The sequence below is a fragment of the Buteo buteo genome, chromosome 19 (assembly GCF_964188355.1).
Source record: "Buteo buteo chromosome 19, bButBut1.hap1.1, whole genome shotgun sequence".
NCBI lineage: Eukaryota > Metazoa > Chordata > Aves > Accipitriformes > Accipitridae > Buteo > Buteo buteo.
In genome coordinates, this window is record NC_134189.1 from 12408346 (window position 1) to 12436240 (window position 27895).

At 47.1% G+C, this 27895-nt stretch overlaps 2 protein-coding genes across 5 annotated transcripts in view; one reads left to right on the forward strand and one right to left on the reverse strand.

Annotated features, from left to right (window-relative positions):
- B4GALNT3 (beta-1,4-N-acetyl-galactosaminyltransferase 3) overlaps positions 1-11046 on the forward strand; it is a 72523-nt gene extending 61477 nt beyond the window's left edge. The window contains exons 15-22 of one of the 3 annotated variants that reach the window (XR_012653577.1): positions 637-935; positions 1325-1478; positions 2843-2915; positions 3385-3538; positions 4269-4395; positions 5216-7423; positions 10288-10681; positions 10928-11046. Coding sequence is in view for 1 of the 3 variants with exons in the window: in XM_075051072.1 (XP_074907173.1) it covers positions 637-935; positions 1325-1478; positions 2843-2915; positions 3385-3538; positions 4269-4395; positions 5216-5324 (916 nt within the window). In the remaining 2 variants the exon portion in view is untranslated. Of the gene's footprint in view, positions 1-636; positions 936-1324; positions 1479-2842; positions 2916-3384; positions 3539-4268; positions 4396-5215; positions 9413-10287; positions 10899-10927 lie in introns of those variants that run through there. The other 2 variants (XR_012653576.1, XM_075051072.1) reach the window with 2 other exon arrangements.
- NINJ2 (ninjurin 2) overlaps positions 11040-27895 on the reverse strand; it is a 49767-nt gene continuing 32911 nt past the window's right edge. The window contains exons 2-4 of one of the 2 annotated variants that reach the window (XM_075051074.1): positions 14556-14787; positions 13009-13193; positions 11040-12096 (exon numbers count right to left, since the gene is read on the reverse strand). In XM_075051074.1, coding sequence (XP_074907175.1) covers positions 13030-13193; positions 14556-14787 — 396 coding nt within the window. In that variant the 3' untranslated portion in view covers positions 11040-12096; positions 13009-13029. Of the gene's footprint in view, positions 12097-12997; positions 13194-14555; positions 14788-27895 lie in introns of both variants that reach the window. The other variant, XM_075051073.1, reaches the window with a different exon arrangement.

Below are 27895 nucleotides of genomic sequence, written 5' to 3' on the forward strand. Positions count from 1 at the left end.
TGCCACATCTTAAGATCACATTTGTTTTTTCAGGGTCACATCAGTCACAGTCATAGTGTAACTGATCAGTACACACAAGCTTTTCTCAGCATTTTTAACTGATGAGCATCCATTTTACAGCAGAAACTCTTGTTATGATCTGAAAGGCCATGACCTGGCATTTCATCCTGTTTTGGCCATTCTGAACATACAGGTCACCCCAGTTTTTACTGTATGATTGCTCAGTCCTACTCCATGTTATTGGCTGATAAGCTGTCATCAGCCAATTTCACTAGCCCAAACATGCTCCTTGTGCCAAGATAGTTGTAGGAGGTGTTGAATACACTCACTATTACCAGCCCTACAATCATTCAGACATATTTGTTATTTTCTGTGTCACCTTTATTTCGTTTCCCTTGCCAACTATTTTCTTTTGGCTGGGATCCCAGATCTAAGCCCACATGCTTATGGATTTAGGAAACAGGTGCTAAACCTTCCCAAGGGACTTCAGAAACAGTGCAGCGAAGCAAGGAGAAGCTGGGGACGAAAAGGGTTGTGCTAGCGAGGAGGAGAGAGCCTAGCAGAGCTTAACGGGCTGGAGGTGGGAGTGGGGCTGGTGTACGGGGGACATGCCCACCCCAACTGTATGTCCTGCAGACGGTTCCAGCTGCAGCGTATTGTGAACATAGAGAAACGCCAGGACCGCATACGGGGCGGCCGCTACCTGCTGGAGCTGGAGCTGCTGGAGCAGGGAGAGCGGCTCGTCCGCTTCTCCGAGTACGTCTTTGCGCAGGGCTGGCAGGGTGTTGGCGGCGATGAGGAGGAGGAGAGGAAGATGAGGAACCTGGCGTGGGGTCGGCGGCGGCACCTGATGGCCGTGGCGAGCGAGCCAGAGCTGTGCTGGCCCCAGGGCTTTTCCTGGAACCACCGTGCCGTGGTTCACTTCGTGGTGCCAGGTAAGGGGGACCTGCCGCCCCGGGACATCCAGGGATGGCACGGTGGGCGGTTCCCAGGAGCGCAGTCCTGAACAACAGTGGGTCTGGGCCAGCCTCAGCTGTCTTACTTGGGTCACTTCCAATTTCTGTTCTCTCCAAGTTAAACCCCCTCAGAAATATGGCAGGGCCCAAAGTCAAAGTAAGCTCAGAGAAAACCTCTGTCGCACGCTGGGGAAGAACCCACACTGATTCCTGGGCTCTTTGGTCCAGGTTTTCAACCTGGGCCTATTTCAGCATCCCTGCAAGGTTAGTGGGGTTTGAGGGGAGGCAAGAAGCCTTGCCTGTTGAGAAGCCACACCATCTTTGAAACCAGTTTTGCTTTGATTGTCTCCCTCTTGCAATACAACCAGTGAAAAACCAGGCACGTTGGGTGCTGCAGTTCATCTCCGACATGGAAGAGCTGTTCCGAGTCACTAAGGATCCATACTTCAACATCATCATCACGGACTACAGCAGTGACGACATGGATGTAGAGAAGGCTCTGAAAAGGTCTACTTTGCATAGGTGAGAGGTCACAAAAAACTGCTTGCATGCATATGCCTGCAAACACAGCGCATCTGTCAATCTCTGTGTATTGACTAGTCACAGCCTTCTGTGGCTGGAAACCCAAAGATAACATCCATCCAGACCTTGCACATACACATGGATTTATTGTTGTTATAATGTACATACACGCATACTGCATATAATACTGTTACAAAACTGTAAGGCAATACCTATTGTAGTCATCCATCCAGATGCATCTCAGCTGTGGTTTAACCCCAGGCAGCAACTAAGCACCACGCAGCCGCTCACTCACTGCCCCCCACCCAGGGGGAGAGAATCAGGAAAAAAGTAAAACTTGTGGGTTGAGATAAGAACACTTTAATAGAACAGAAAGGAAGAAACTAATAATGATAATAATAACAATAATAAAATGACAATAATAATAATAATAATAATAATAATAATAATAATAATAATAATAAAAGGATTGGAATATACAAAACAAGTGATGCACAATGCAAATGCTCACCACCTGCTGACCGACGCCCAGTTAGTTCCCGAGCGGCAATCCCTCTCAGCCCCACTCCCCCCCGTTTACATACTAGACGTGATGTCACCTGGTATGGAATGCCCCTTTGGCCAGTTTGGGTCAGCTGCCCTGGCTGTGTCCCCTCCCAACTTCTTGTGCCCCTCCAGCCTTCTTGCTGGCTGGGCATGAGAAGCTGAAAAATCCTTGACTTAGTCTAAACATTACTTGGCAACAACTGAAAACATCAGTGTGTTATCAACATTCTTCTCATACTGAACCCAAAACACAGCACTATACCAGCTACTAGGAAGAAAGTTAACTCTATCCCAGCCAAAACCAGGACAATCTCTTTTCTCCTGGCTTTTGTTCAAGTTTGCAGGAGAGTAGAGAAAGCAAGTCTTGCAGTGATGACAAGGGGAGGACAGAGAAGAAAAGAAGGCTGTGAGAAATGGGACAGAGAGCTTGGAGACCTTTGGGGATTCTGCTTGCTGGAATAACTGTCTGGCTTACTCTACTCTGATCTGAACCAGCCTTGGCTGGTCATTTCCTTTACATGCCAGGGGTTCCCAGTAACAGGTCTAGTCCTAGGATAGAGCTGGACTAGAGCTGAAAAGACTTGTGCTAGGGACTGCCCTATCCTTGCCGCACAAGGGGGAAGACCCTCAGGGCACGCTGGGACCTGGAGCATCACTGAGCTTGTGCACTCACACAGCAAAGGCTTTTCTCCTCAAGAGGGTGTGCAGGGGCGAGGGCAGCTCCACAGCACGACGCCTGCGGTGCACCGCTGCTAGTGGTGCTTTCTGTGCTCGTCAGCATGCACGCACTGAAGTTCTCTTTCCTGTCTGACCCCCAGCTATCAGTACTTGAAGCTGACAGGGAATTTCGAGCGTTCTGCTGGGCTGCAGGCGGGGATAGACCTCGTGACGGTAAGCCTGGGGGCCTTTTGGGTGGACAGGGATGTTTCTAGTATGTGTCTGGTGCTACCTCTGCCTTTCATACTGAACGCACTGGTTTTTAGGGAAGGGAATAGCCTAGCAGACCAGATCGAATGTAAATGTGTTTCCTGTCCCTCCAGAGTAAGAGTCTCACCCTTTATTCTGAGGAGCCTCTGGTCCATTCAGTTCTCGGTCCACCTACTAGGACTATCAGACAGGAGGGAAACCAGCAGTAGCAGCTTTGTGGTATGGCTCTGCCAGTTCATAGTCATAGTATTTCACACCCACCACTGAACAGCCACTCAATGGCCATTTTGCCAGCCTCTAGGACCTCAGTTTCTGATGTAGCAACAAATGGCTCTTTAATTCACTCCCATATCTCTGTCTTCCTGCCCCTCAGGAAAGAGTTACTTAAAGTCAACCTATTTTTTTTTTCCCCAACTGGTGTGGTCGGTTCCAGGACCCACACAGCATCGTTTTCCTGTGCGACCTCCACATCCACTTCCCAGCTGGAGTTATTGATTCCATCCGGAAGCACTGTGTGGAAGGCAAGATGGCCTTCGCACCCATGGTCATGAGGCTGCACTGCGGCATGTCCCCACAGTGGCCTGATGGTAAGGAGTGGAGCCTCTTTGGCTCAGACCTTGGGGAGTGGGGAAAGGATGAGGGTGCCTGTCACCTCTAGATTTGTTCCTCTGGTGCTGTCGAGGTCTGGAGCTTAAGGTACTTCCAGGGCCACTAGGTGAGAGTGCATTAGATGTAGGATGGGGTTTAACAGTGTCAGATAGCTGAAATCTGGGATCAAAGAGCCAGCAGAGCCCTTTATATGACATTTCTGGTCATCTCCTAGGGCTGTCTATGGATTTGAGGACCTTGGAAAATGCCTCCTTTACTCCTTTCTGCCCATTTCTCTCTTTTCTTAGGGGGCACAGCCTGTCCTGAGGAGAGCTTGTAGCCCAGGGGTGAGGGAAACCAACCCAAGTCAAGGGGAGGAAAGTGGCACATATCATCTGAGTGCAGGATTTCCTTTAGACAGAGGTGGCCATCCTGAGCCATCCAGGCACAGGGACAACCCTTTGAAGCTGGGACAGTCCAGGTACATTAGGTACTATTAGGAGATGTGAGAGGCTCTGCTAACAAGTTCATAGGACAGCCCATGCTGTCTGTCCGCAAGCCTTCCTCACTTCCCAAAGCTTTAATACGATTGGCTCTGCCTTGGTGCTGAGTTGACTCTCTGGTGTCAACATTGTGCTAAAAGTAGCTTAAGTCTCACTTCAGCAGCCCTGTTGGAGTCATCAGTGGTTCAAAGTGCCAACATACCTGTGCCTCTTGTGTTGTCCTCAGGCTACTGGGAGGTGAATGGGTTTGGTCTCTTGGGCATATACAAGTCTGACCTGGACAAGATCGGAGGCATGAACACAAAAGAGTTTCGAGACCGCTGGGGAGGAGAGGACTGGGAACTCCTGGACAGGTAGGCATCCATTGTCATCACCCATGAGCTCAGAAGGGGAGACCCATTAGATCCCGGAGGACCAATGACCAGGGGAGTGGGGATCTGAGGAGGCTGAGGTGACTAATGCCACCAGAAGCTTGGTCAGTGAGGGAGAGTCTTTGAGCATGTCCTGACCCCAAACCTAGTACATAAGTGGACCCAAAATACACTACTACAGCCCCTGGTAAGAGAATAGAGGAGCTGTTTCCTGGTGCCTTCCAGCCACACTGCTTGTTGGCCACGGGCAGATCAGGCACTGCTGATCATGAAGACTTTGTCCTCTTCAAGCAGTGCAGTGCACAGTTGGACCAGTTTGGGTCCTTCAGACTTCCCATACTACGTATAGCAATTGCCCAGAAGAGCAGCTGTCAGAGAGACATTTAAAGATCACAAGGTACAGTTACAATTTCTGAGAATTTTGTGATGAGGGGTCTCTGCTGTACAAATCCTAGGCCTCTGGGTTTGTAGTTCTAGGTTTTAGAGCCTGTCCTGTCTTTTCTGTCAGATGACTGCAGAAAAGACTACAATTCTGAGGAATCCCATGTTGCCAGCTGTCTTTCCTCCTAGCCTGGCATGTGCCGGCCACCCCTGACTAGTCCTGTTCTAGGGTGCATAAACACTCAGCAAGTGTCATGAGATGCCTGCGTATGGATAGGAGATACCTCTGAGCTATTCTGGACTCTTCAATTTGATTGCAGTCTCTTGACAACAGCACAACTTAAAAGATTTCCTGGGGCTGAGCCCCCCAGTATCTTTGTGATCAAGTTTTCCCTAAGTCTGCCCTTCTCCTTTCTGCCAGGATCTTGCAGGCTGGGCTGGAAGTGGAGCGTCTCTCTCTGAGAAACTTTTTCCACTGGTTTCACTCAAAGCGGGGCATGTGGAACCGACGCCAGCTGAAGACACCGTAGCCTTCAACCCCAAAGCTGCTCGGCAGCACCATCCACCGTCTCGTCTCGATGTGCACTTTATCGAGGCACACAGCCGAGCACACAAACTCTTCCTCTGCCTCCAGAGCCCTCCGATGGGATGGCAGAGCCGAGGAAGGGACGGTCAGGCTAGGGGAGCGGGAGCTTCTCTTGTGAGCCGTTGTATCCAAGGTGTGGGATCCGTGTCTTGCTGGGAAGGCATGCGGGGGAGATACCGACAAGTGAAGGACTCGTATTTCCTGCCATGCAGTCTGGCGGATGGTACAGTGGGAGAGGTGCCATATTTCCCGTTGAGTCTTGCATGGTGCAAACCAAACAAACACAAATCCCAGCTAAGCCCAGAATGGTTTATTTAGAGTAATGCAGCTTCTCTTTCAATACTTGAATGAAAAAAAGGAAAAAACCAACCCTCTCCATTTCCCCTCCTTCCCCATCTCTCCGGTATCCATGCTTTTGGACAGGGGACCAAAGTAAGTTCTCTGAACTTTATTGTGTCCACATGCCCATGTGCTGACCCAAGGAAATTTGGATGTGGAGGAGCTGATAGGCACTTTAGGCTGCTGGTGCTTAGACGTTTCTCTGTGCTTTTCACTTAGTCATTATGAAAAACCGTGCTCATATTCAGCAAGTTATGAGCCATGGATGGAGGTGCAAGTACACTTCCCTTATAAGAGCCACATTTGCCTGCAGCTGGGCGAGGTGGCAGGGGTTAATGTTACAACTCCACCTAAATTATTGGTCCACTGCCTGAGGATAGTGGAGGGGTTATACAGAGAAACTAGGAGGGCATCTCAGGAGGAACTTTGCAGCCTTATCTGACAGACATGTGTGTTTGTCCTAACGATATCAGGGAAACCCTAGCAGGGAAGAAGTGGCAATATTTTATTAGTTGAAATATTGTGATTTTGTCAGAAAAAGAGAAGACAGAGTATTCTGCTCTCTAAATCCTGTACATTTATGCAGCATCTAAAGGTTAATTTAATAAGTTATGGCCTCACAGTTATATCTTGTCATAGTCTGACTTTTATGAAAAGAGCAGGCTTCTTTGTTGAAGAACCGTCACAGCTGTTGGTGCTTCATCTCTAGAACAGCCCTGGGAGCTCTGGCCCGGTATGGAGGAGGTGTCCTCAGGCCTTGGCATGTGCACTGGATGCAAAGAAAAGTGAGGACAGAAGAGGGTTGAGTGTATAAAAGGATGGGCAGACCCATGCTGCCATTGATCCAAGAACTGTGAAAAGAGCCCTTGTCCACAGCCGGCCTGATGCTACAGTGAATTCTCATCCCCTAAAACTCCTGTTAATGTAAGGCAAGATTTTTTACCCCTGTAACCATTTTACAAGATTATAGAAACCCAGAAAACCCAGCACACTCAGTGCTCTACGCTGGAGCTTTGGTGTCCCCATACCATGCTGAAAAGACTGCTGCTGGTCTCAAGCTTCAGGGGAGAGCATCACATAGGATGAGCTGGGGCTCATGGTGTCCAGCTCTGTGGGGAGTTGTTGAGAAGTGAGTAATGGAGGTATGCAGGATACAAGCAATGCTGACATGGTTCTAGAGTTGTTTGCTTTTTACGCTGATGGAGTGGATGCCAATTCAGAATAGGCATTCATTTATTATTAATTCTGTGGTGCTTGACAAGCCCATCCAGTTCCACTATTGCAGTAGAAAACTGAACATGCAAGTTCTGGCACGTGAGATAGAAATCTTGTCAAATCATCTGCCTGCCTCAGTCCAGGTTTTGTGACTGATGAAGTCAGAAAAAGTCAACTAGATTTCAGAACGTTTTGCTGTGCAGTGTGCAGCTATGGTGAGAAGCAGACAAGAGACTTCTGTGTCTCTGAGTCCACAGAGCCTTTGTCAGAATGCAGACACTGAATATCTTAGAAGGGGCAGCCTTAGCCTTCTGCCCAAGCCAGAGCAGTCTTTTTATTGAGGGAAAGTATTTTCCCAATGTAGAGACTAAGAAATGAAATGCTGCCATTGGGGCGAGAGGGAAGAGGCTGACAACAGTTAACACTTTTTTTTTTTTTTAATGTATTCCAGGAGTTTAGGAGGCCAGAGCCCTGTGATGCAATGTTGCAGTAAGTACTGTTTCTGCCTGGAATGTGCAGTGTCAGTCATGCTCTCAGTGCATGTTGGAGCCTGTGTGCTTCACTCACACACAGGCACAACCCCGCGAGAGTGCAGGTGAGCTGCTCTCCAGGCTCCAGGACTGCGCCTCCGCAGCCTGTCTGGGCTGGCTCTGTCACGCAATCCCTGTGGAATGGGGAGAGGCTGGTGGGGAGGGCGAGCACCAGGACACAGGGAGGTATTTAGCAGGACCCAGCTGTTTGGCCCCATCAAGCAGAGGATGGCATGATGCCCATTTTGCAGATGGAGAGCTGATGGATTCGGTGGCAACCCTGATGTCGTGCACAGGGAGGAAGGGTTATTTGTACCATGTGCTTTCACATCTGGCTTAGATGTGGTCTGCAGCACCTGAAGTTAGCAGCTGGTATTCATCTGCAGACACTGGCAAGAATTAGGTGCATCCAGGAGGTAACTCACTTGGCTTACATGATATGAGTAACCCCTCTTCCTCACCAGAGAGGACAGTCAGCAAAGAGTGGATTGGAAAGTAGGGTGCAGCCCTGACTCCAGCACTGCCAGCAGAATTTCAGGATTTCGTCCCCATGCTTTAGTTGTGACTGTGCTCCTTCCTTCACACCTTGTAACCCAGGCCAATGGCAAGCAGAACTGTTTGGCTTATGAGGACTCCTTGGTAGAGATGTAAGGAGTTAGTGGGTTTCAGTCCAGTTTCCTGGACTGTCAAAGTCACCATCACAAATGTTCTTCCCTTTCTAGAACAGTGGGGATTCTTGGTTGGTATTTAAGCATTGTGGTAATAAATGTGATTAGCACTAATTGGCACTAGTTGGCAGCCTCCATGAGGAGCTTGGAGAGAGCCCATGGGGACAAAAGCTATCTTCCAGCCCACATGCTCAGAGACGGCTGCAGGTTGTAGGGAGAGAAGGGGCTACATGCTCCCCGGCTTGCTGGCCAGCAGCAAATTTTGCAGGAGCGGCGCCGGGCGTTGCTCTGAGGCTGCTGCCCCTCTTCCAAAACCACCTGCAGTTTTTCTCCCCAGAGTCATGAAAAGGGTGACAGCACGGCAGGAGCAGGTAGTCCCACAGCCATGCAGTGAAAGGACGTGGCCATCCAGGGCGGTGGCCGGGCCATCGTGGTCCCTGATCAGCAGGTGGTTTGCCCCGTCACTAGTGTTGCACGGCGTGCGCTGCCGCTGCAAGGAGGGCTCGTCTCTGGGTCTGGCACCGCTCCTGGAGAGCAAGAGAGAACCTGGCTTCACCACAGCCGGGAGGCTGACTGCCCCCAACAGTTGATCTCGTTTCTGTTACCAGGATCTTTTTAGAAAGTTGTGCCTGAGTTTGCTGTGAAGTTTGCCCCAAGTTTCTGGCCTTCATGTGCATCCTGGCTGTGTCCTGCCTTGATGGCAGGAGGAAATCAGTTGCATGGGATCTCCTGTGCACCAGGCAGGCAGGAGGGAGCTGCTCAGGTAGCTCTCTGGCTGGGAACAGCTGGGGAGATGATGGGCCATGGTGCAGAAGAGACCTTCTGTGGGGCAGGATGTGGCCAGGCTGGGGACCCTGGGTCTCCAAGCGTGGGGTGCACGGCAAGGAGGCTCTGCCCACAAATGCCAACTCCATCTTCAGGACTGTGAATTGTGGGGCTGAGGCTTGCTTTGCTGGTCGGCACAAGGGAACAAAGAAGGGCTGGCTTTTATTCTGAGTGAAATGTATTGTGTGAAAACTATAACGTGGCTTGTTTTGTCATTGTCTTTAATGTTTGCCCAGTATGAACATCTTGCCTCTTCTCATTGCCTACAAATGTCTGAAGTTGATTGTTTTTTAGATACTGATGCCTTGTGTTAAAAATCTTAATTGTACCTTTGAATTATCTGCCTTAAAGGGGCTCTGTGCCTTCAAGACGACTCCTGGGCCACCTCTCTGTTAGAGCTGGGGGATGTACTGATTCTTCCTCACATTTTATAAATACATTGTCTTCCTACAAGAGCTCAGTTCTGTCCGTGTGTTACTCACACCCACATCGCCATGCAGCAGGGATTAGAAACCGGGTGTTGCTCCTCTGGCTTCATATAACCAACCGAAGGTGTAGGCAGTACCAGAGAGACAGGTTACTCTCTGCCAAAGCCAGTGAGAGCTCTGCAGCAAGAGGCGGGGGGGAGATGCAGCGAGCAAGGTTAGCCAGGAGCGAGACCTGTTTCAGTCCCCTCTAGGCTTGTAGAAAATGGGATGGCAACAAAACAGTTTTTCTCCTGTCTTCCTGGGTTTATCATGTGAAACAAGGTAGAAACATTGGACAAATACATGTCCCAGCAAAGCACAAGTGTGATGTGATCATAGAGAGAGAATGCAGAGAACTAAGCGGTCCCTCTCGCAAGCAGGGGATGATTCCTGGAGCCAAGAGCAGGTGAGAACTTAGACCTGAGCTTGGTACTTGGCACAGCCTACACAAATGGGCTGTCAGCTCTTTCATGGCAACTGCTTATTTAGATTCAAATTTGGCCCCTTTTCACTTCAACTGTCCCTCCTTTGAGTATAAAAAGCTTGGCAGGAATGGGAGTCAGACATGGACAGGGAAAAAGGCAGCCAAGGTTGCTAATGAGTCTGATTCCATTATAATGAGAAATTATTATTAAAGGTGACGGGGTGAAAAGCATTCCAGCACGCTGCCGGTCTTCTGCGCACCGGGGCTGGGTGACGGGAAGCCCTCTCTGCTCGGGCAGGCCTCGCGCACCTCCGTACCTGACCTGGCAGCTCTCTGAGACGATGATGTTGAAGTTAAGATCTGGTAATGAAATTCCCCTCACTGCTTCATTCCCAGCTGAACCTTCTCTTTTCTTTTTTTTTTCTCTCTTTACATTCAGTCATCAATGCTAATTACTTTGCCTCCTGCTCTGTGAAGCAATGAGTCACAGGATTTGGGATCTGCACACAGGATGCATAATTTTCTACCTTTTTGTGAACCCAGCCGGCCAGTAGTGGCTGAAAACCCTTAGCTGGTGGTTTTGTGTTGGCTAGAACTAGTTTTGCTGCCTCTACAGTGAAGCCTTTTTCTAGAGGAGAGCAGGGTAACAGAGGCTTCCCAGAAACATTCACCCCTCTTTGCTGTTGGTCTCAGCAGAGACCAAGGACCAAGATAAGCAGCAAACTCCGTGTCCCTCCAGACCTGCCATCCCCCAGACAACGTGGAGGACGAGTCTTCACCTGCTTCACCAGACAGATCCCGGACTGTGCTCAGCTTTGCTGATTTTAATTCTGGTAAATACATAACTGGCATTTTCCACTCTACTCTTTCTACACAACTTCCCTTCAGCTGCAGAAAAGCCACTGTCATTTGCAGGTACTAGCTGATGCTGGCCTGTAGCCTTACCCACCAGCCTTTGTGGGCAAGATCATTCACACCCTCTCCAGAAAAAAGCACCACCTGTGACTTAAATAGAAATTTAGTTCCATAAAGTCAAATATAGTGTACAAATGAAATCTGCCTGTATCTGTTTTTTTCAGGTGTCAGACACTCCCAGTAGCTCCTGAAGACCAATATGTGGACATTTTTGTGACATGTCTTTCTTAGTGGTGGCAAGAGTATGAAAAACGAAAAATCCATATTGAACTCTGATTCTGCCATAGAATGAAAAAATCATTTAATAATCAGAAAAGCATGTCATTATTTAAATAGGCTTACACCAGGCTATTAAAATACCATTTTTTAAGCATGTCTACAGTTACAAATTTTAGGATCAAAAATTTTTAATCTTTCAAAAAAAAACCTCTGAAAAATTATTAGTTCAAAGCCTTTTTTTGAAGGAAACAAATTGCTCTAGTACAAGAGAATTTGCAGCATTGTCAATATAAAAATGATATATTTAAAACCAATTATGTTAGTGATAAGACCTTAAATTATAATGGTGATTTTTTTAATAAAGTCATATACTATGCACCTGTCATTTCTCATTGTGGCAATAAGCCTAGAGTGTCTCCTTATGTATAATGTTTCTTCATTCTCTGCTAAATATTGTCAGGCTATTCTGACATCATTCCTCATAGGTTCCTGGTGATAACATCAGACCATAATATCTATTTTCTGTCAGTGTTAATTTTCCAGCGCTGAAAATATCTGATTGTTTTCTTAACTGCATCGCATTTAATTTTAAACAACTAGGAAAATGTTTGAACTGGTTTTAGCTACATTGACATGCACACACTTTTCTATCCTCCCATGAGAAGTTTTTTTCTTTTTTTAGTTTGAGAAATCCATACCAACATTTGGGAGGTAAACTAGTAGCATCTTATGCTTGAGACAAAAAAGCTGGACTTTTCTTGTTTATTTAGCCTACAAAGTAAATCATTCAATCTTCTCTACAAAATGAGCCAATATTGAATATGTGAAGCAGGCAGCTAAAATAAGAGATGAGATTTACGGAACTGTGCTTTGAAATTGTCTACCTCCTGCTGTTCCTGCAGCTTTCTCTAGCAAAGTTTGCTCTAGCTTTGAAAGGCAATGTTTTCACCCCTTCACATCTGCAAAAGCATTATGGTAAGGGGCCAGCATACCACGACACACACACAGTTTTGAAATTTTAACCCAGTTCTCTGGATTCATCGATGGGCTCCTGCGGAGGTCAGTGAAAACATAGAGGAGGAGAGCTTTCCCCACCGTCCGCGCTGCTTGGGTCCTGCAGGGAAGACAAGAAACACCAGTAAGGTCGCAGCAGGCTGCTCTGCGCTGCACAGGCAGAAAGGAGCAGTCACGGCATGCTGGGTCACTCAGCACCACAGCCACCACCGGCGCACACCCCCTGCGGGTGTGGGGTGCCGCTCTTCAGTGCTCTCACCCTTCTGGATCCCAAGCCAGCAGTGTTTTTACAGAGGCTTTTGGCCTTTGCATCCTCCCTCATCATATCATGCATCTATCAAGCTTTCTTGCTGGTTGTTGCCCCAGTATATTGCATTTAAACTGTGCTTACATGTTGCAGGTCATGTAAGCAAGAGATGTGAACTTTGCTTCTTGACCTAAAGCACTTTTGGCCTAAGAACATGTAATTCCCTCATTGACCTGACATGGGAACACAAGCATTTGGTTGGACTCTTATTCACAAGACCCTCTCTTGAAAATGAGAGTTAGATTCTTAAAATAGCCCCTGCCAAACCACTCCGGCTGTTGAGAAGAGCTGTTTAACCCCTGCCTCACCAGCACCTTCTTTTTCTTCTGCTCAGATAATGCTGACATCTTTGGATACCTCCTAGAACGCACCTAGTTTTCTTTCCCAAATTTAGCTCCTATCCACAACTGCTATCTGTATCTAGCGTGAGGTCTGCAGCCTTCTGAAAACCACTTGCTGCTGATAAATCCCAGCAGTTGGGATGTTTGGTGTTCTTGCTTTAAAGACCAAGCAAAGAGAAATCCTCCTTCTCCGAGGGAATTTGTTCAATGGCCCCAGATGCTCATGGGACAACAAACTGCCTCTGGAAAGGCTTTGTTAATTTGTGCAGCTTTGCCTTCTCCTTCTCCACCTTGTAACGGATGTTTTCTGAGACTGAGAGCCCTTCCAGGGGCTGGCAGTGATGGGAACTCACCCCTTTCTTACCCGACTCCATTGCCCCATGACTTAATAAGGTCGAAAATTCCTGGTAGGGTAGAGGCCAGTCTTCTGCACCCCAAAGGCTGTGATGAAGATGTTGAGGATGACTGTGATAAAGATGAGAGCTGTGGCAGCGTTGTTGAGTACATTCAGGCGGGGTTGCTTTGCAACATCATTGAGATTCAAACGAGCTGTGCGATACAATGCAAAAAGAAAGGGAGATTGGTAGCTTGACTCCAAGTCCCCCAGCCCCTCCAAGCCTTCCATGCCTGGTGAATGTTCACAGTGCATCTGAGCACTGTGGCCACAGAGCTGGGGGAATAGTCCCAGGAACTTTACAGGGGCCACTGCTTGCCCTAGGACGACATAGGAGGATGGAGCAGAGGGAAAACATCTTTTTTCTTTAGGTCATGTCTTTGTTTTGCCATGGAGGTGCCATGGCCCTCCAATGGGCCAACCCTAAATAGCCAAATTACTGCTGCATGCTACCTAGGCATGTGCCACGTGACTCCCCGCACTGCATGGCTATGGGACATGGCAAAGGAAGGCTGGGTGACATGCGGAACAAGGTCAGCAATGTTGTGCTCAGGCTGGGAGGCCAGTTCCTCCTTGACACCCAGATCTCACGTATGTGCTGACACAGATACCAACACCCTTCTCGCACCCAGACCAAGAGGTATCTGGCTACCTGAATGGGGCCAGCCCTAGCGGATGGGCATTGATCAGTTCAGACATGGGAACGCCCCGGTTACTGGGGCTGTCTGGCCAATAAGCCATGCGAACAGCAGCCTTGTGGCTCCCTGCCCTCCGTTGTGGTCCCCTGTCCCCCTTCTCCTCACAGCTGGCTCCAGCCACTGCGCCTGCCACTGGGAAAGGCTGTGGCACAGGGGAAGGAAGATGTCAGAGAATTTCCTGTAGCCTCTGATCCAGTGTCCCACATAAAAAACCCACATAGGATATACAGGAAAAGGCAGCGTTCTGCAGACTTTTCATACTGGGCATGTGTTGGAGGCTGAAATATAGCAACTCCTGTATAAGATGGAGCGCTGGGCAAGCCTGTCAAATGCTGGTGTTAAGGTACTGTCTACACTAGAACTGTGGGACTGGTTAAATGTGAGGTTAGTATAGGGAATACGTCTGACTAAATTGTTCTGTTAGGCCCCAGCTTGAGTTAGGCAAAAGATACCGCTAAAATGTAGTATCTGCAGGAGCTGCATGAGGGGGCACGTTACAGGATGGGCAGCAAGAGGCCCTAAACCCAGCGCTCTCCCTACAACAGGGATTCAGCACTGGGGAAGTGAAGGAAGAGTAATGCTCGGAGCTGTTGTGCAAGAGAGAAAACCAACCTACTGACCACTTTGAAAAGCAATAACACAGACCTCTCTACCACCTGTGTCAAGCTGTCTCCAACCCTCCTGCAGCCCTGGTTGGAGCCAGGGGTAATGATTTGGGGACAGAGGCTTCTCCCTGCCACCCCCATGCCAGCCAAACCATGGGGTGCCCTGCCCCTGCAGCACCCCGTGAGGGTGCATGTGCCTTGGTGGCCACCTTACCGGTGATAATGAGGAGAATCCCAATCAGCACCTGGAAGAAGAGGGAGATGCTGATGAGCACGATGAGGGTGGCATAGTACTGGAAGGAAGCCCCCTGCTCCAGCACCGCTTTGAGCTGGGTGACGTTCGCCATGAACAGTGCCACGTCCAGCATGCTCTCCGCCACGCTCTTCTTTGTCGCATAGTGGTTGATGTTCATTGGCCCGTTAATCCGGAGCTGAGGATTCACGCCCTGGGGAAACAGGAGAAACCGCGTGAACTGGTACAATTGCTAAGCTGACAGCCCCGTCTGTATCGAATGGGCTGCTATCTCCCCACAGGGTTTACCTAGAAAGCCTGGGAAAGAGTCAAAGTTGTGTGTTTCAAATGTGTTGAGAGGACACAGTTTCCCATCACAGTCACCTCGTGATATTAATAAGCACAAGATACTTGCGGTGATCAAAAGCTCAGTGAGGTTAGAAAAATACTGGGTAATTTTGTGGAAAACAAGATTGTCCAGAGTTACAATAATGTAGATTACCCACAGCCAGGGATTTTGCAAGGAATATTAAATTCTCTTTCTTCAGGGCACAGACAAGCCTCAAACTTACAGGGGATTAGAGAGAGATCTTCTTTTTGGGTCGGGTGTTCAAAAGACTGTCAGCAGCTGGGCTTTATATCTCCTCTGAACACTTTGCTGGCTACTGTGCTAGACAAGATGCTAGAGCAGATAGGACAATCCAAGTATTTGTTTCTGAAACCAGGGGCACTATTTCTTCAAAACATCAGGCACTGAAACACACCAAGACAAGGGGTGGGATCTATCACACCTAACTTTAACTAATCATTCAGGCACATTTTTTTGTCAGTGGAAAGAAACAGGTATTTACAAGAGGTAAATCACCTGCTTGCCCTTAGCCTAATTACAAGCTGTGGGTCATTTGGCTGCTTTTAGCCATCCACCTTTACTCTATCTTTCTTGTTAAGTGAGTTCCCCTGTTAGCTGTCTTGACCCAAATGATGAAAAAAAAAAAAAAAGATAGAAAAGAGGACAATAATTTTCAATTCACCCAGAGTGTCATCAGCTGGTAATAAACCACCAGAGGCAACAAATACAAAAGATTTGGATATATCTGCAGCAAGCTATGATCTTTCTTAAAAAGAAAGAAAAACAATTCCATGTAGCAGACAGGTTTCAGTTCTGCGTAATCAGCCTCCTGTGAGCTGTAGTGAAGGCCATCAGGTGCATACTGGAAGTAGGACTGTGCCTACATCAAATGGTGAGTCCTATTTTGGTCCTTTTGTACCAGATAAAGTAAAAAATGTCGTCTTTCCTCCCTGCTCTTGGCATGGCACTAGAGAAGGGTTATGGCTAGTGCTTCGTGCTGCTGTCTCTGGTTTCTTTGTGAATCCATAGGCAAGAGTGGCTTTCTCCATGCCAGGGTGGGAGTGTGAGCAAAGCCAGTGATCCTTGGAGAGTGCTGCAAGTGGTTGTGTGTCTGATACTGAAACTGGGGCTGAATTTTGGAAGGGGGTTGAGGCCTGTGCCAGTGATCCCCTCATGTGAGAAAGATGGATAGCAAAAAGCAGACAGGAAGGACTGTGTCCAGTGTGAACTATTGGTGAACTGTGATCCTTAAGAAGGGGCTGGCTTGGGGTAGGAAAGTGCTTTTGGGGATTTTTTTTTTTTTTTAATAGCTTAAAGCATGTAATTCTTGTGGTTTTTAACAGTAAAATTGCTGTGGTTAAGCAGCTCCTTTGCAAAGCCTGTATTTCTTGCTGTGGAAGGTAGAAGTTAAAAGATACTGGAATGAGATAAAAGTAGAAGTCTAGAGAGCCAGTAAGGACTCTAAGGCAGTGTGTAGGGGTTCAAGACTTCTTAAACATTACTGTGTGGGGCAGAATAGGGGTGTCTCAGAGAAAGGAGGCCCACAAAAGACCTGATCCTGGGAAGATGTTCTAAAATCCTGTATTTGGGTACTACTCCCTCTCAGCTGGCTTAGAAGCATGTGATCCTGTTGTAACAGTGGTACCCATACCAAGTGGTGCAAGGTTTGAAATTTGACTCCTTTCATGTGTTTCCTTCCTTATTTCTCCTGAAGAGTCAGCTCTCCTCCCTGCAGCATCACAAGGCTGGGCATTGATAATTTATCTCTGCGTAATGATGAGTTAAGGGTGCGAGAACAAGGACGCTGTACAAACAAGACAGAGCTTTTGTTAAATGAGTGACTGGTACGAGGAGGCTGAGACATCTGTCCCTAGTTGCTTATGTGGAGACAAATAAAGCAAGTCAGGAGTTCTTGTTGAATGAAAACACGTCCTCCTTTTGAGCTGCCCCCATGCTCCTTTACCTGGAGTGTGAAATGGGGCAGAGTTGCAATGTACTGTATCCTAGATGATCGAGCAATGAAATTAGACAGCTTTCACACAGGCTCTTCTTGTGTGGATGAGTGCGATGGCATGGTCCCCTGTTTGGGACGTGATACCACAGGCAGGGATGGCCACGCTCTCTGATGTGGAGTCACTGGAGTTGGGAAACCCTTGCACTGAGTAATGAAAAACTGTGATTCCTGTTTCGAAGTTCTGTCAGCCCAGGTTTAGTAGATCCACAAAGGTGGCCAAAAGGTTGCTGGATAATGAAAGCTGGACACCAAGCTTTCATTTAGACAGCTAAACAATCAACCAGTTTGCAGGAGTCCTTATGATGCCAGCTAAAATTAGAGAAATCCAATTCCTCTGGATTTGGCCCTTACAGAGTATTCTGTCTAGTCCAGCAGCTATGAATGCAAGTCTGAAGTCTCAAATAACAAGAAGCTTAAACATCCAGGAGTCTTCAGAGACCTGGGATTTTGATTAATGCAGGAGGATGGCTTTGCTTGGGATGCTTGGTGCTATAGCTGTCACCAGCTAACCACTGCATCTGTGGAGTATGAGCGCATGGCTGTGACTCCTTTTTTTGAGCTGCCACAATGCACGTACAGCTTTTCAAAGTGGGACCATTTCTGCTTTTGCTTTGCTTTTGCTTTGTCTTAAAGTTCAATCCTGTAAACTGCTGCGGCTCAGGAGCTGATTCACAAGCAACTCTGGTTTCCCTGCGGCAGGACTGCCAGACAAGCTGAGGGGGTTGCGTTATGTGGGATTACTAGGGAGTTTAAATGATTCCCTTTTGGCAAACAGAGCCTGAAGTCAAGTCACAGGACATACCTGAAGGCTCATCAAAGTGACTTATGTCATCACGCTAGAGCTGGTGTCTTTCTAGTCACTTTGAAAGTGTTCCCCTTCTGAGAGTGGGGACTGCTGCCTTTTCTTCTCCGTATTGTGTCAAAGAGAGGAAACCTGGATCTGGTAGTCAGACATCAAGTTCATCTTGCAAGCATTGCTGCAGAGCCAGCATGTCTGCTGGAAAACAGCACCTACTAGTATGCAGCACTTTCCCAAGGTGGGGATGTATCATTATTGCCCGCTTCTAAAGGGCAGAGAAATTAGGACTTGAAAAAGTACCGCCCAGTCACATAACAGCACTGGCTGAACTGGTGCTGGAGCTCGGCTCCTGTGTCCCATTTCCGGATGTTTTGGCTTTCCATATGAGACAGCCTCTTTCCCTGCAAAGAGTCTGCTGGCTTCAGCCTGACCTCAGGCAAATCCCCTCTCTGATTCCTTCTGTGTAAACGTGGCACAGGGATACAGATCACTACAGGGGCTGAGTGAGGCACCCATCTATCTTTTATAAGTCAGAGGCTTTATTCTTACTCAAAGCACACACACAAATATTTAATTCTCACTTCTATTGTTATTTTTAATTTTTGTAGGAATTCTTATAGAAAGAAGGATGAATATCACCACAAGCATGGGATTTTTTAAAATTATTATTTTTTTTAAATTTTTTTATTTTTAAACTTGGTCTCTGATTTTGCTGTAGGGAGCTGGCAGGTCCCAGGGCCTGTGAAACCTGGCTCTGGCAGCAGAGGGCATGCTGAGCTCCACAGCTCACTGAAGCTACCTAAAAGATTTCCACTGAAATTAGTTTTCAAGAGAAATTCTTTACTTTTTATTATCCATTTATTTTTACAAGAAATAGCTACTTTCTTCTGAAAACTTTTGGAGGAGATTCATCTAAATATTTGTTTCCAAAGTTTGCAGATTTGGGGCTGAGGGAAAGCACAGAGCTTTCTTAAAGCTACTCGGACACTTTCTACCTACAGTTTCTCTTGTATTTTTCAGGGCAGAAAAAAAATAAATTACAGAGCAGATCTAATTGCAAATCTGTGTGCTTTGTGGGTTTTGTGACTCTATCCCCAGGGGAGAACAGCCTGAAAGAGACAGTGGGACAGCATGAGGCTCACAAGTATGAGAATGATAATCCTCTTCATGGGAGCGCTCTGGCAGAGGGGGATGTCTGAGGAGAAACTGTATTATAGGCCATTATTTCCAAAGGAAATGCTGGAGGATGCCAAAGAAAACAGAGATATGAATGCAGGCCATGCACTCGGAGGGGTAGGTGCAGAGACTCTTTCCACGGGGATCCCGGCCGATAAACAGCCAGCCGCACACAGGCGAGCACACACACAGCATCAGGCACCACGGAAAATCCGAGGTATTTCCACAATATTTGCCAGTTGGCAGCTTTAGAAGTACTTTGTAAACATCAGTTGATGAAGGTTAAAGCACACAGACTCATCATCTTGCAAGGTACAAGAGGAGCGCGGTTCCATTTCTATGGGCAGAAAGTGGAGAGATTAAAGGTCCTGCTCTCAATCAATACCTCTACTTTTAAGTGCACAGTTATTAGCTACTCTACGTTTCCAGGGGAGCTCACTCCCTGCAGCTCCTGACCCCTTAACTTGGGACGAAGGGAGCCAATTTTAGTATTTTTGGCCTACATGCCATGCCTAGGCACAGGCAGCGCCAGGCAGAGCAGCGATGACCAGACGTCTGCCCACCCGGTGGGTCAGGCTTCCCTCGCAGAGCTGCACGTGTCAGCCTGCAGGCGAGGAGGCAGGTTTGTGCACAGCCACACGTGTGCAAGAGAAGGGGGACGCAGGGAACACTGCTCAGTACCAACTGTGTTGCAAACTCCGCAAGGCAAAGGCTGTTTTTCTCCAATTTGACACAAGAGCAAGCGTTTTGGCTGTGTTCCACGAACAAAAGTAATAGTAAACCTCATCGTGGATGCTGCAGGCAAAAGGAAAACTGAGTGTTCAGGGCCAGTCCCCCTCTTTAGCCTCTGTGGAGGCTGTCAGCTAGTCCAGTTGTGCTTAGGGGGTTTTTTCCTTTTAATATAGCCATCTGTTCTGCTCACTAGGGGTCCTGTTCAGAGCCAAATGGTTGTGTTGCCTTCAAATCATATTGGATAAATTCCAGAAAATAAATTGTGGATACTTTCCTGGTATCTCAGGCTCTTCCTGTGTATGGGACTGGTCCTGATGAAGATCTTTTTCTGAGGTGTTCCTACACTTCTGTGACAGGTCACTGCTCAGTGTAACAGAGGGCTCACTGACACTAACTGTTTGGATGAGAGCTCTCCAACCAAAAAGTAACTTCCAGGAGCTGAGAGCCAGTGCCTCTTCAGAAGTGGAAGCCGACGCAAATGGCAGGCACAGATCCTGTGTGCTTGTTGAGCACTGTTCATGTTCTCTAGTCTCACGAAACTCCCACTCTTTTTTTGCTTTGTCTGCCTCCTGTGTCTCCTCTCACACCTGCAAGCAAACCTGGTGAGCTCTCCTGGGCAGAGATGTCACCATGGTGCAGCACTTAGGATCTTCATCCTTGAGCTAAGCGGTGCCAAAGTAGGACACTATCGCTCAAGGGATGAAAGTGCAGTTGGGTGAAACTGCCAGCAGAGCATCCCCAATTTACCGAGCTGAAAGGCTGGCCTCATATTCTCACTACAATTTCCCAAAATGAGGCCACGCAAAAGCAGGAGGCTAACAGCAAACCCAAACACCGTGTAGAGCTGAAGGGTTGGAAGTGGGCAGGGAAGCCAGGCAGTCCCCTGGCTGCGGCTGGAGGGGGAGCAGGGAGAGGAGTGAGGGTGAGTCACGAGGTAGCAGAGCCCCACGAGAGCCAGGGCACCTCTCCTTGCCCTTGCCCTCTGGCTGACACGGCAGTCGGTTCTGCTTCCCGGCTGGCTGAGGCACTCATAGCCTGGAGAGAGCCGCTTGTCGCATCAAGCGTGCATGCCCTGCTCTCTGTTTCTCCCTTTCCATGCTTCTTCTCATCTCTTATTCATCCTGCAGACGCTCTCTGCCCTGACTGCATCTTCTGTTCAGCTCCTCCTCTCACCTTTCATCCTCTTCTTCTATTCTCTCCTTCTCCATTCTTTTCTGGCCCTGTGCCTTTCACCTTGTCTTTCATACTTTTTCCTGCTTTTGAGCTCTTCTTGTTCATGCACCCCCTTCCTTGGGTTGCTGTCTCCTTTTTCTCCCCCACTCTTTTCCCCCTTTGGCACTCTGCACTGCTGTATAGCAAGTTTCTTGAATGCGTTCACTCTGACACCACTCACGGCTTCCTATGCTACAGGGCAACATAAATTATGTATCACTCAAATAACTGTCTTACCAAATCTATATTAAACTCCCTCGTTAAGTGTATTTATGATACTGAATTGAAGGGATCCAGGAATTGACTGGCAGGCTGCAGGGCTGAGCTGGAATAGAAGATAATTTTACTTTTCCAGGTAGTTGAGATGAGGACAAGCCAGGAAGGGCAGTGACACTGGTGGAGGAGCCTCCATCCATAGCTCAGAAGTTCCATAGCCCGTAGGGGCTCAAGAACTGCTTGGCACCAGCAATTACAATGTGCTGATGCATGATCTCTGATTGTTGAACAGAAGCAATTGGGTGTGTATGTGTGATGGGGGGACAGCTCTTTGAATGTATGGAACTGGGAGTGCACTCAAAAGGATTAGTGGGAACAATTATTTCCAAAGCCAGGATATAGAAGCTGGAGCCTATTCAAGTCACTAGTGTTTAGCACCCAGAGCAGTTTTATCCCAGTGTTTTGGGGAGAAAAAAAGAAAAGAAGCAAGGGAAGACTAAAAACAGCTTTACAAGGAAAAATTAAAAGTAGGTTAGCAGAGAAAATGAGTTTATAAAAAATGGAAGAGCAGCCGGGAGGCAGAACAGTAACTACTGCATTGTGCTTACAAAGCTAAACATGTTAAGATGAATAAATCCCCAAGCTGGATGGCTTATGGCCCAAAATATTAAGAAAAGCTGGGCCTGATCGCAGGCTGCTGCCAGATCCAAAGAGCAAATGTGTTCATATAAATCATTTTAATACAAAACATTCCTAAAGCAAGGTCCTAAATTTGAACTTCTTCCAAGTCTCAGGGTGTTTGCATCCAGTGCTGAGGGGTCAGGTTGATCTCTAAAATGGAAAGAACATAGTAACAGCTGTACTGGATCAGACCAAAGGTCCAGCTCCCCTCTGACTGTGGCTTGTAGCAGATGTGTATGGAGAAAAAAAAAAAAAAAATCTTAGAATGGGACAAGCATATAGCAGTGGTGCCTTATGCTTTGCTCACCCACTGACCTCCAACTCTGTATACAGAACCATCCCAGCCCTGCTCTGATATTGCTTTTCATGTGAGGAAGCCCAAAGTGAATTTGTCATTTGCTGTGTGGCTTAGGGCATCCTACTTGCTCTCCCTGGATCTTGGTTTCCCCAACTGTAAAATAATGAGACTACTCATACAGGTGATGTGTAGAGAGAGAGATGGCTAAGGTCTACTGCAGGAATGCAATATGTGCCTGTGTTTTGTGTATAATACAGATGGACTGAATTCATCATGCAGGTAAGTCACCGAAGCTGATGAAATTAGGTAGGCGATTTTCTTATTCCCAGGGGACTTTACATCTTGCAGTATTTCCCAGGTAAACCTCAATCTAAGGCACTGCAGTTCAGGTTCATCTGCAGATTTTGACATGTATGTGTCCCTGGTCACCCTCTGAACGCTCAGGGCTCTCCACAGAAAGGAAGCTGTTAGAGTCCAGGTGGAAAGAGGGGAGAATGTGACTGAGGGTTTCAACAGGCAGAGCTGATGAAATCACATCCATAAACAGTGATACTCCAGGGGTTTTGTCCCTCTATTATTTAGAAGGTCTTTCATCCACAAAGCATTTTTTCCAGTTTCATGTGTACTAACACTCACAATGTCTTTGTCCTGCGGGTCAGTGTCTGTCTCCTATTGCAGTGCTCACCAGCATCTCCAAACAGATGCTGATGATTGAGTCTTACCTGGGTGCATAGTATTCTCTTTCTTCAAAAACTGCCAGGCTTAGCTTCCTCCTCTGCCAGGAAATTGAGCCAATCTCTGGATCTAAAAAGGCTGAATCTGCTGATTTTGTTCAGAACTGGCACACTCTGAGTTGTGTCAGTTTGCAGCTGAGCATCTGGCCTCATGCCATCAGGAGAGGTAAAAAAAAAAAAAAAAAAGGTGCTGTTGCTGATCTAAACTTTCATAAGCCCTTTATCCCAATTGTTTGTGGTTTTGGGTTTGGTTTTTTTTTTTTGGGGGGGAGGGGGGTTTGTTTGGGTTTTTTTTTCCCCTCAAAGCTGGCCAAACTCGGTATTGAATACAGAAACTAGTGAGGTAGGATCTGGGATTACAAGGACAGATACTTGTAGTCAGCAATGGACTTCAGGGTAGGGAAGTCTGCAGAGCAGCATCTTGTGTCTGTGCTAGGCTGCTTGGGAATGTCACTCTTAGAAACAACATCAGCTGTCACTGGAAAGATTTTAAACACATTAGGAGTGTTCTAACAAATGGCTATTGCATTTTAAGATGAGAAAATGCAAAGTGATGCATGGCTATGGCTGTTCAGATTCAATTAGTGTTAACGCCCTTCCATTAAGCTCTGGCTGGCGGGGCTGCCTCTTGCTAGGGAGCCTGCTGTGCCAAGGAAGGCTGCTCCAACCTCCCCAGGGCTGGGGCGATGGGTAACCTGGAGAGGACGTGAGGTGCTGTGCTCGAAAGGAGCGTGGCTGAGTTCTCAGCAGCGTGCGTGGGAGAACCTCTGAGCACCACTGAGCACATCCGTGGCATCTCTCTGTGCCTGGCTGAATGGTTGTCATGTTTGTTTGTTCTGGGTTTAGTATTGCTTTGTGTGGGGTGAATACATTAGCATTTCTGCTTGTGGTTTGGTTATTGTCTGACTGAGGCTATTGCTCCTGTTCTTGGATTGATTATGGCAAGTCATTTAGCTGCATTTGAGAGGGTTTTGCTGCTGCTGTGGCTAAAATGGACAAGAATGGGACTGTATGGGTAAAGGCACTTCTAGGAGTTGGAGAGGTCTGAGCTTGGCTCTAAGCTGTTGTATAATTTCTGTCTTGGATTCTTTGTAAAAATGCGGATAAAACTATTTTAATTCTCATGTTAAGAGCTTTCCAGCCCAAGAAAATGCCTTTTTTGTTTTGTTTTGGTTTGTTTGTTTGTTTTTTTCTTTTTTTAAATGTGTACAGTAACTAGCACAATGGAGCTGTGGTCTCAGTTACAGCCTCTTATCCTAACTCTGTCAGAGATAAAAAGGTAGGAGGCTCCTCAAAATTTAACTGAATTTTTAATAGGATTGATTGTTAGCTTGTGCAGAGCATTTACACTTGTAACTATTACCCATGTTCTAATAAGTGAGTCAGCTGAAGAGCCAAAAGGCATCATTGCAGATCAGTGAAGGATGGCAGAGTACAGAATGAGACTGGTGTCCTGCCCTTGAGTCTCTTGCTTTCACTACAAAACTTCACCTACCTGACAGCAGTTATGGATGGCTACCAACAACTAGAAGAACTCTATTTTTTCAGGAGAAGATATGAGCATAGCTAATTTCTAAAGTACCCAATACAGGGCTTTTCTGTCTCCTACGCTTGCTACATCAACCCTTCAAACTGTATATTCAAGTTTCTTAATTGAGTATGGTTTTACTGGCTCAAATTTCATTTCTCCTTTGAGTGGCAAAGCATTGAGCAGTTTAGGCATGCGTTGCTTCAAAAAGGGTCAGTACGAGGCAAGACTGAATCAAGAAGATACTTAAATTCTCACTAGAGAAGGCAGCTGGATTTGATCTATATCCTATGGACTGTTGGAGATGTCTGCTTCTTAGGCATCCTCAAAAGGCAACTAAGAAAAGTGAGCTCATATATGCAAGACAGCTCTTGAACATAAAAGTTATATCTCTGAAATGGTCTGCCAATCTGGTGGGAAACATTTACAAGTTCAGAGTTTTAAAGCAGTGGGAAACACTCAGTGAAATGCTTTGGGTAGGCCTAGAGGTATTCCTGTCTAAGCAGCTAAGGTTAAGCTTTTGGCCCTCTGAAGCTTGTAAGCAGGTGAACTCTTTGCTCCTCATTTTCTGGAAAAAATTGTCACTGTAGTTCAAGTCAGGAAGGAGATACCTCAACTGCAGAAGCAGGGGATATGTCCCACAAGGAGGGGATGCTATTATTTCCTGATACAAGTGGCACCCAGCAACCTCATCACATCAAGGGTGCCCTGTTACGACAGGCACAAATAGACTCGCTTGGGAGCACCCAGGCAGCCTGCAACAGAAGCAACCCAGAACTTGATCTAGTTTTCTGACAGATGCAGCATTACCTCTCTTCCTTCAGACTGCAGCTTGCTGAGTCCTTGCCCACTGTTGGAACCAAATAATCCCACCCTTTGGCTCTTCCTCTCCAATTTTCCTCTTTCATTGGCACATTGACTGTCTTTTGTTTAGGGGGACATAGACATTGTTTTGGGGAGGATAGTGCAAAGGAAATGCTCACTCAGGCTTGTCTGCAGTCTCGCTGCTGTTAGCTGAAGTTACATGAATCTGAACCAACAGGAAAATCCAGATGGGGTCAGGGTGAGTTTTGTGCCAGAACCTGTTTTTTTGCCTATATGCGACAGAAACCTGAAGCAGCCAGAACATTGAGGTGGAATCGCCTCACATCAAAAGGCAAAAAAAAAAAAAAAAGCCTCTAGTCTGTAAAACTGGAGTTATAAGAACAGTCTGTTAAGCTAAAAAAAGGGTAATTCTTTAATTGGAGAAATCATTGGGTGAGACACAATAACTTTTAAAACAGAGTGTCTTTGCATGGTGAGTCTGTTCCTTCAGTCTTGGTTTCCCTCCCAGCAACTTCCACAGACTACCTGGTGTGTATAAACCTGCTGCTCTCCTTGAAGCCCCCAGGAGAGCCTTCCCCCTGATAATTGCCGAGTTACCCTCTTTCACCTGCGTAGCTCTGTGGCATGTGTTCTGGGTGCTCTTCCCCCTCTTCTAGAGCCTTCTGATGGCCCAGGGAACAACAGCTGGCACAGGGCAAATCTGCAGCCGTCCTCCCACACCATCCCTAAGTAGGGAAGTTTGTCCCAGCCGTGCCCTTTTTACTGGAGTATGCAACTTACAGTCCCTATACAGTAAATTGGAAGCAATCAAGCTAAGCGGTTATGCCATCTGCTGCGATTAATGTTTGTGGCACTTTGTTCTGGAAGAAACTAGCCCTGTGCAAGACCCAGCTCCCCTACCCAAGCTTCCGTACCAGCCCACGTGGTGAGTCCCCTTGCAGAAAGGCAGCAGCAGCACTGGGCTCTGTGGGATGTTCTCATCTCCCATGCAAGTCCCTGGAGGCAGACACTTCAGCAGACCGAGTCTGACAGTGGGAGAGAGTGAAGGAGTGGGGGGCAGAAAAAAGATTGCAAGAGAGCAATTTTTTTTTCTTTTTCTTTTTTTTCCTCCTGGTGCAGATTTTTCCAAACCACGCAAACCCAGCGTGATCTCAAACAATGTCACACAGAGGGTCCAAGCTCTGTAATTAAGTCCCTGCAGAGGCTCAGCTCTTGTAGAGGACCTGGCATTCCTGGGCAAGGTGTTCTTACTCAAGAGCACTGAGGCCCAGGGACACAGCGGACTGGGTCACCAAGGGAGCCCTTCCTATGTTCAGAACAAAGGAAAGATCCAACACAACATCCTTACAAAACCCTGGGTACAGGAGGAAAATCCGAAAACAGCATATCTAGTGTTGTGTTGCTTTACATGGGTTTCATAACTTGAGGCATCTGAGTTGGGAAACTTTTACTTTATTGTTCCTATTAATAATTTAATTGAAAGCTGGGCCAAGGCCCTGCCTTAAGATGTACAGTAAAGCTCAGGGAGGAGGTTTAAGGTGGTTATAGAGCAGAAGGTTTTCCTTGGTAATCAGAAATATTAAGTTTGGCCTTCTCTTGTCTTCCTGGAGGAATTTCAAGGGTGGGGTCATCCTGTTGTTTGGGTTTATAGCTTGCTATGTTGACAGAAGGATTCATAGGATGGGGTTGATTTTCCTTTTTCTTTCCATCCTTCAGTGCAGCTTGAAAGTGCTCTAACAGCTAGCCATACTAAATTCAGGGCAGTGATATAGTGGCTATAAAAATGGCCATTGGTATATCAGTATGTTAAACATAAATTGTCAATTATTGTTGGGCAGCAATCAAAAGTGAAACAGCTGGTGGCCAGTAACATATTCTCTTTCTGAAAAATGGTACTGGGACTTCCCTGTCCAACTTCCACTGAGTTCAATGGAAGTTAAACAATTAAAACACCTTTGGCCATCTCAGCTTAAGTTCACAATGTTAAATTAAATTATACTCCAACAGTGTGGCTCTGAAAGCATCTCCATTAAGATATTTTATAAGATCAAAGTGGCAGAATTGAAGTGCCAGGATCAGAATTTTTTCATAATAGTAGGTAACAGGCCTGTTCAACTTGGCAAACTGGATTGAGTAGTTGATGTTAAACTGAGATCACCAGGTCACTGGCACAACACAGGACCTAGGTGAGAAAATCAGCAACTTGCGTTTCAACTAGGGGATGCTGGAGAGTAAGGCAAAATCGCATGTTTCGGGAGAAGTCAATTAAAATGAGGACTATGAGGCACGCAGGAATTCCACAGAAAAGGAAAGGATCTCTGCTGCTTTTGCTTTTTATTTGTGAGTTGCTTGCTTTGTGTTGGTCTCTGAGGCTGACTGGGGAGTAGGTGCAATGGGGAGGGCTATTGCCCCACGGCTGCCCATGGTAGGGGCCCTGCGGGGTTTTGTCTCCCTCTGGTAACCACGCCGGCTGGGGCATCACAGCTGCCTCCACTTTCGGGTCTTGCTGAGTTCAGAAGCTCAGCTTTGAAATCTCAAGTCCCACGTTACAGCACCCAGCTGTAACATCTACATCAGTACATCTTCCTAAAATCTAGAATCTGCTCTGAGGATTTTCTGGGAGGAGGGTGGCAGGAGAAATAGCCAAACTAGATGAGATAACCAGCAGGTGGTGCTCAGTCGTAAATGCAAAGGGTTGCTCCATTGTTAAGGTGGTAGCAAGAATTCTTGCAGTGCAATGGGTTATCCTATGCCTCTG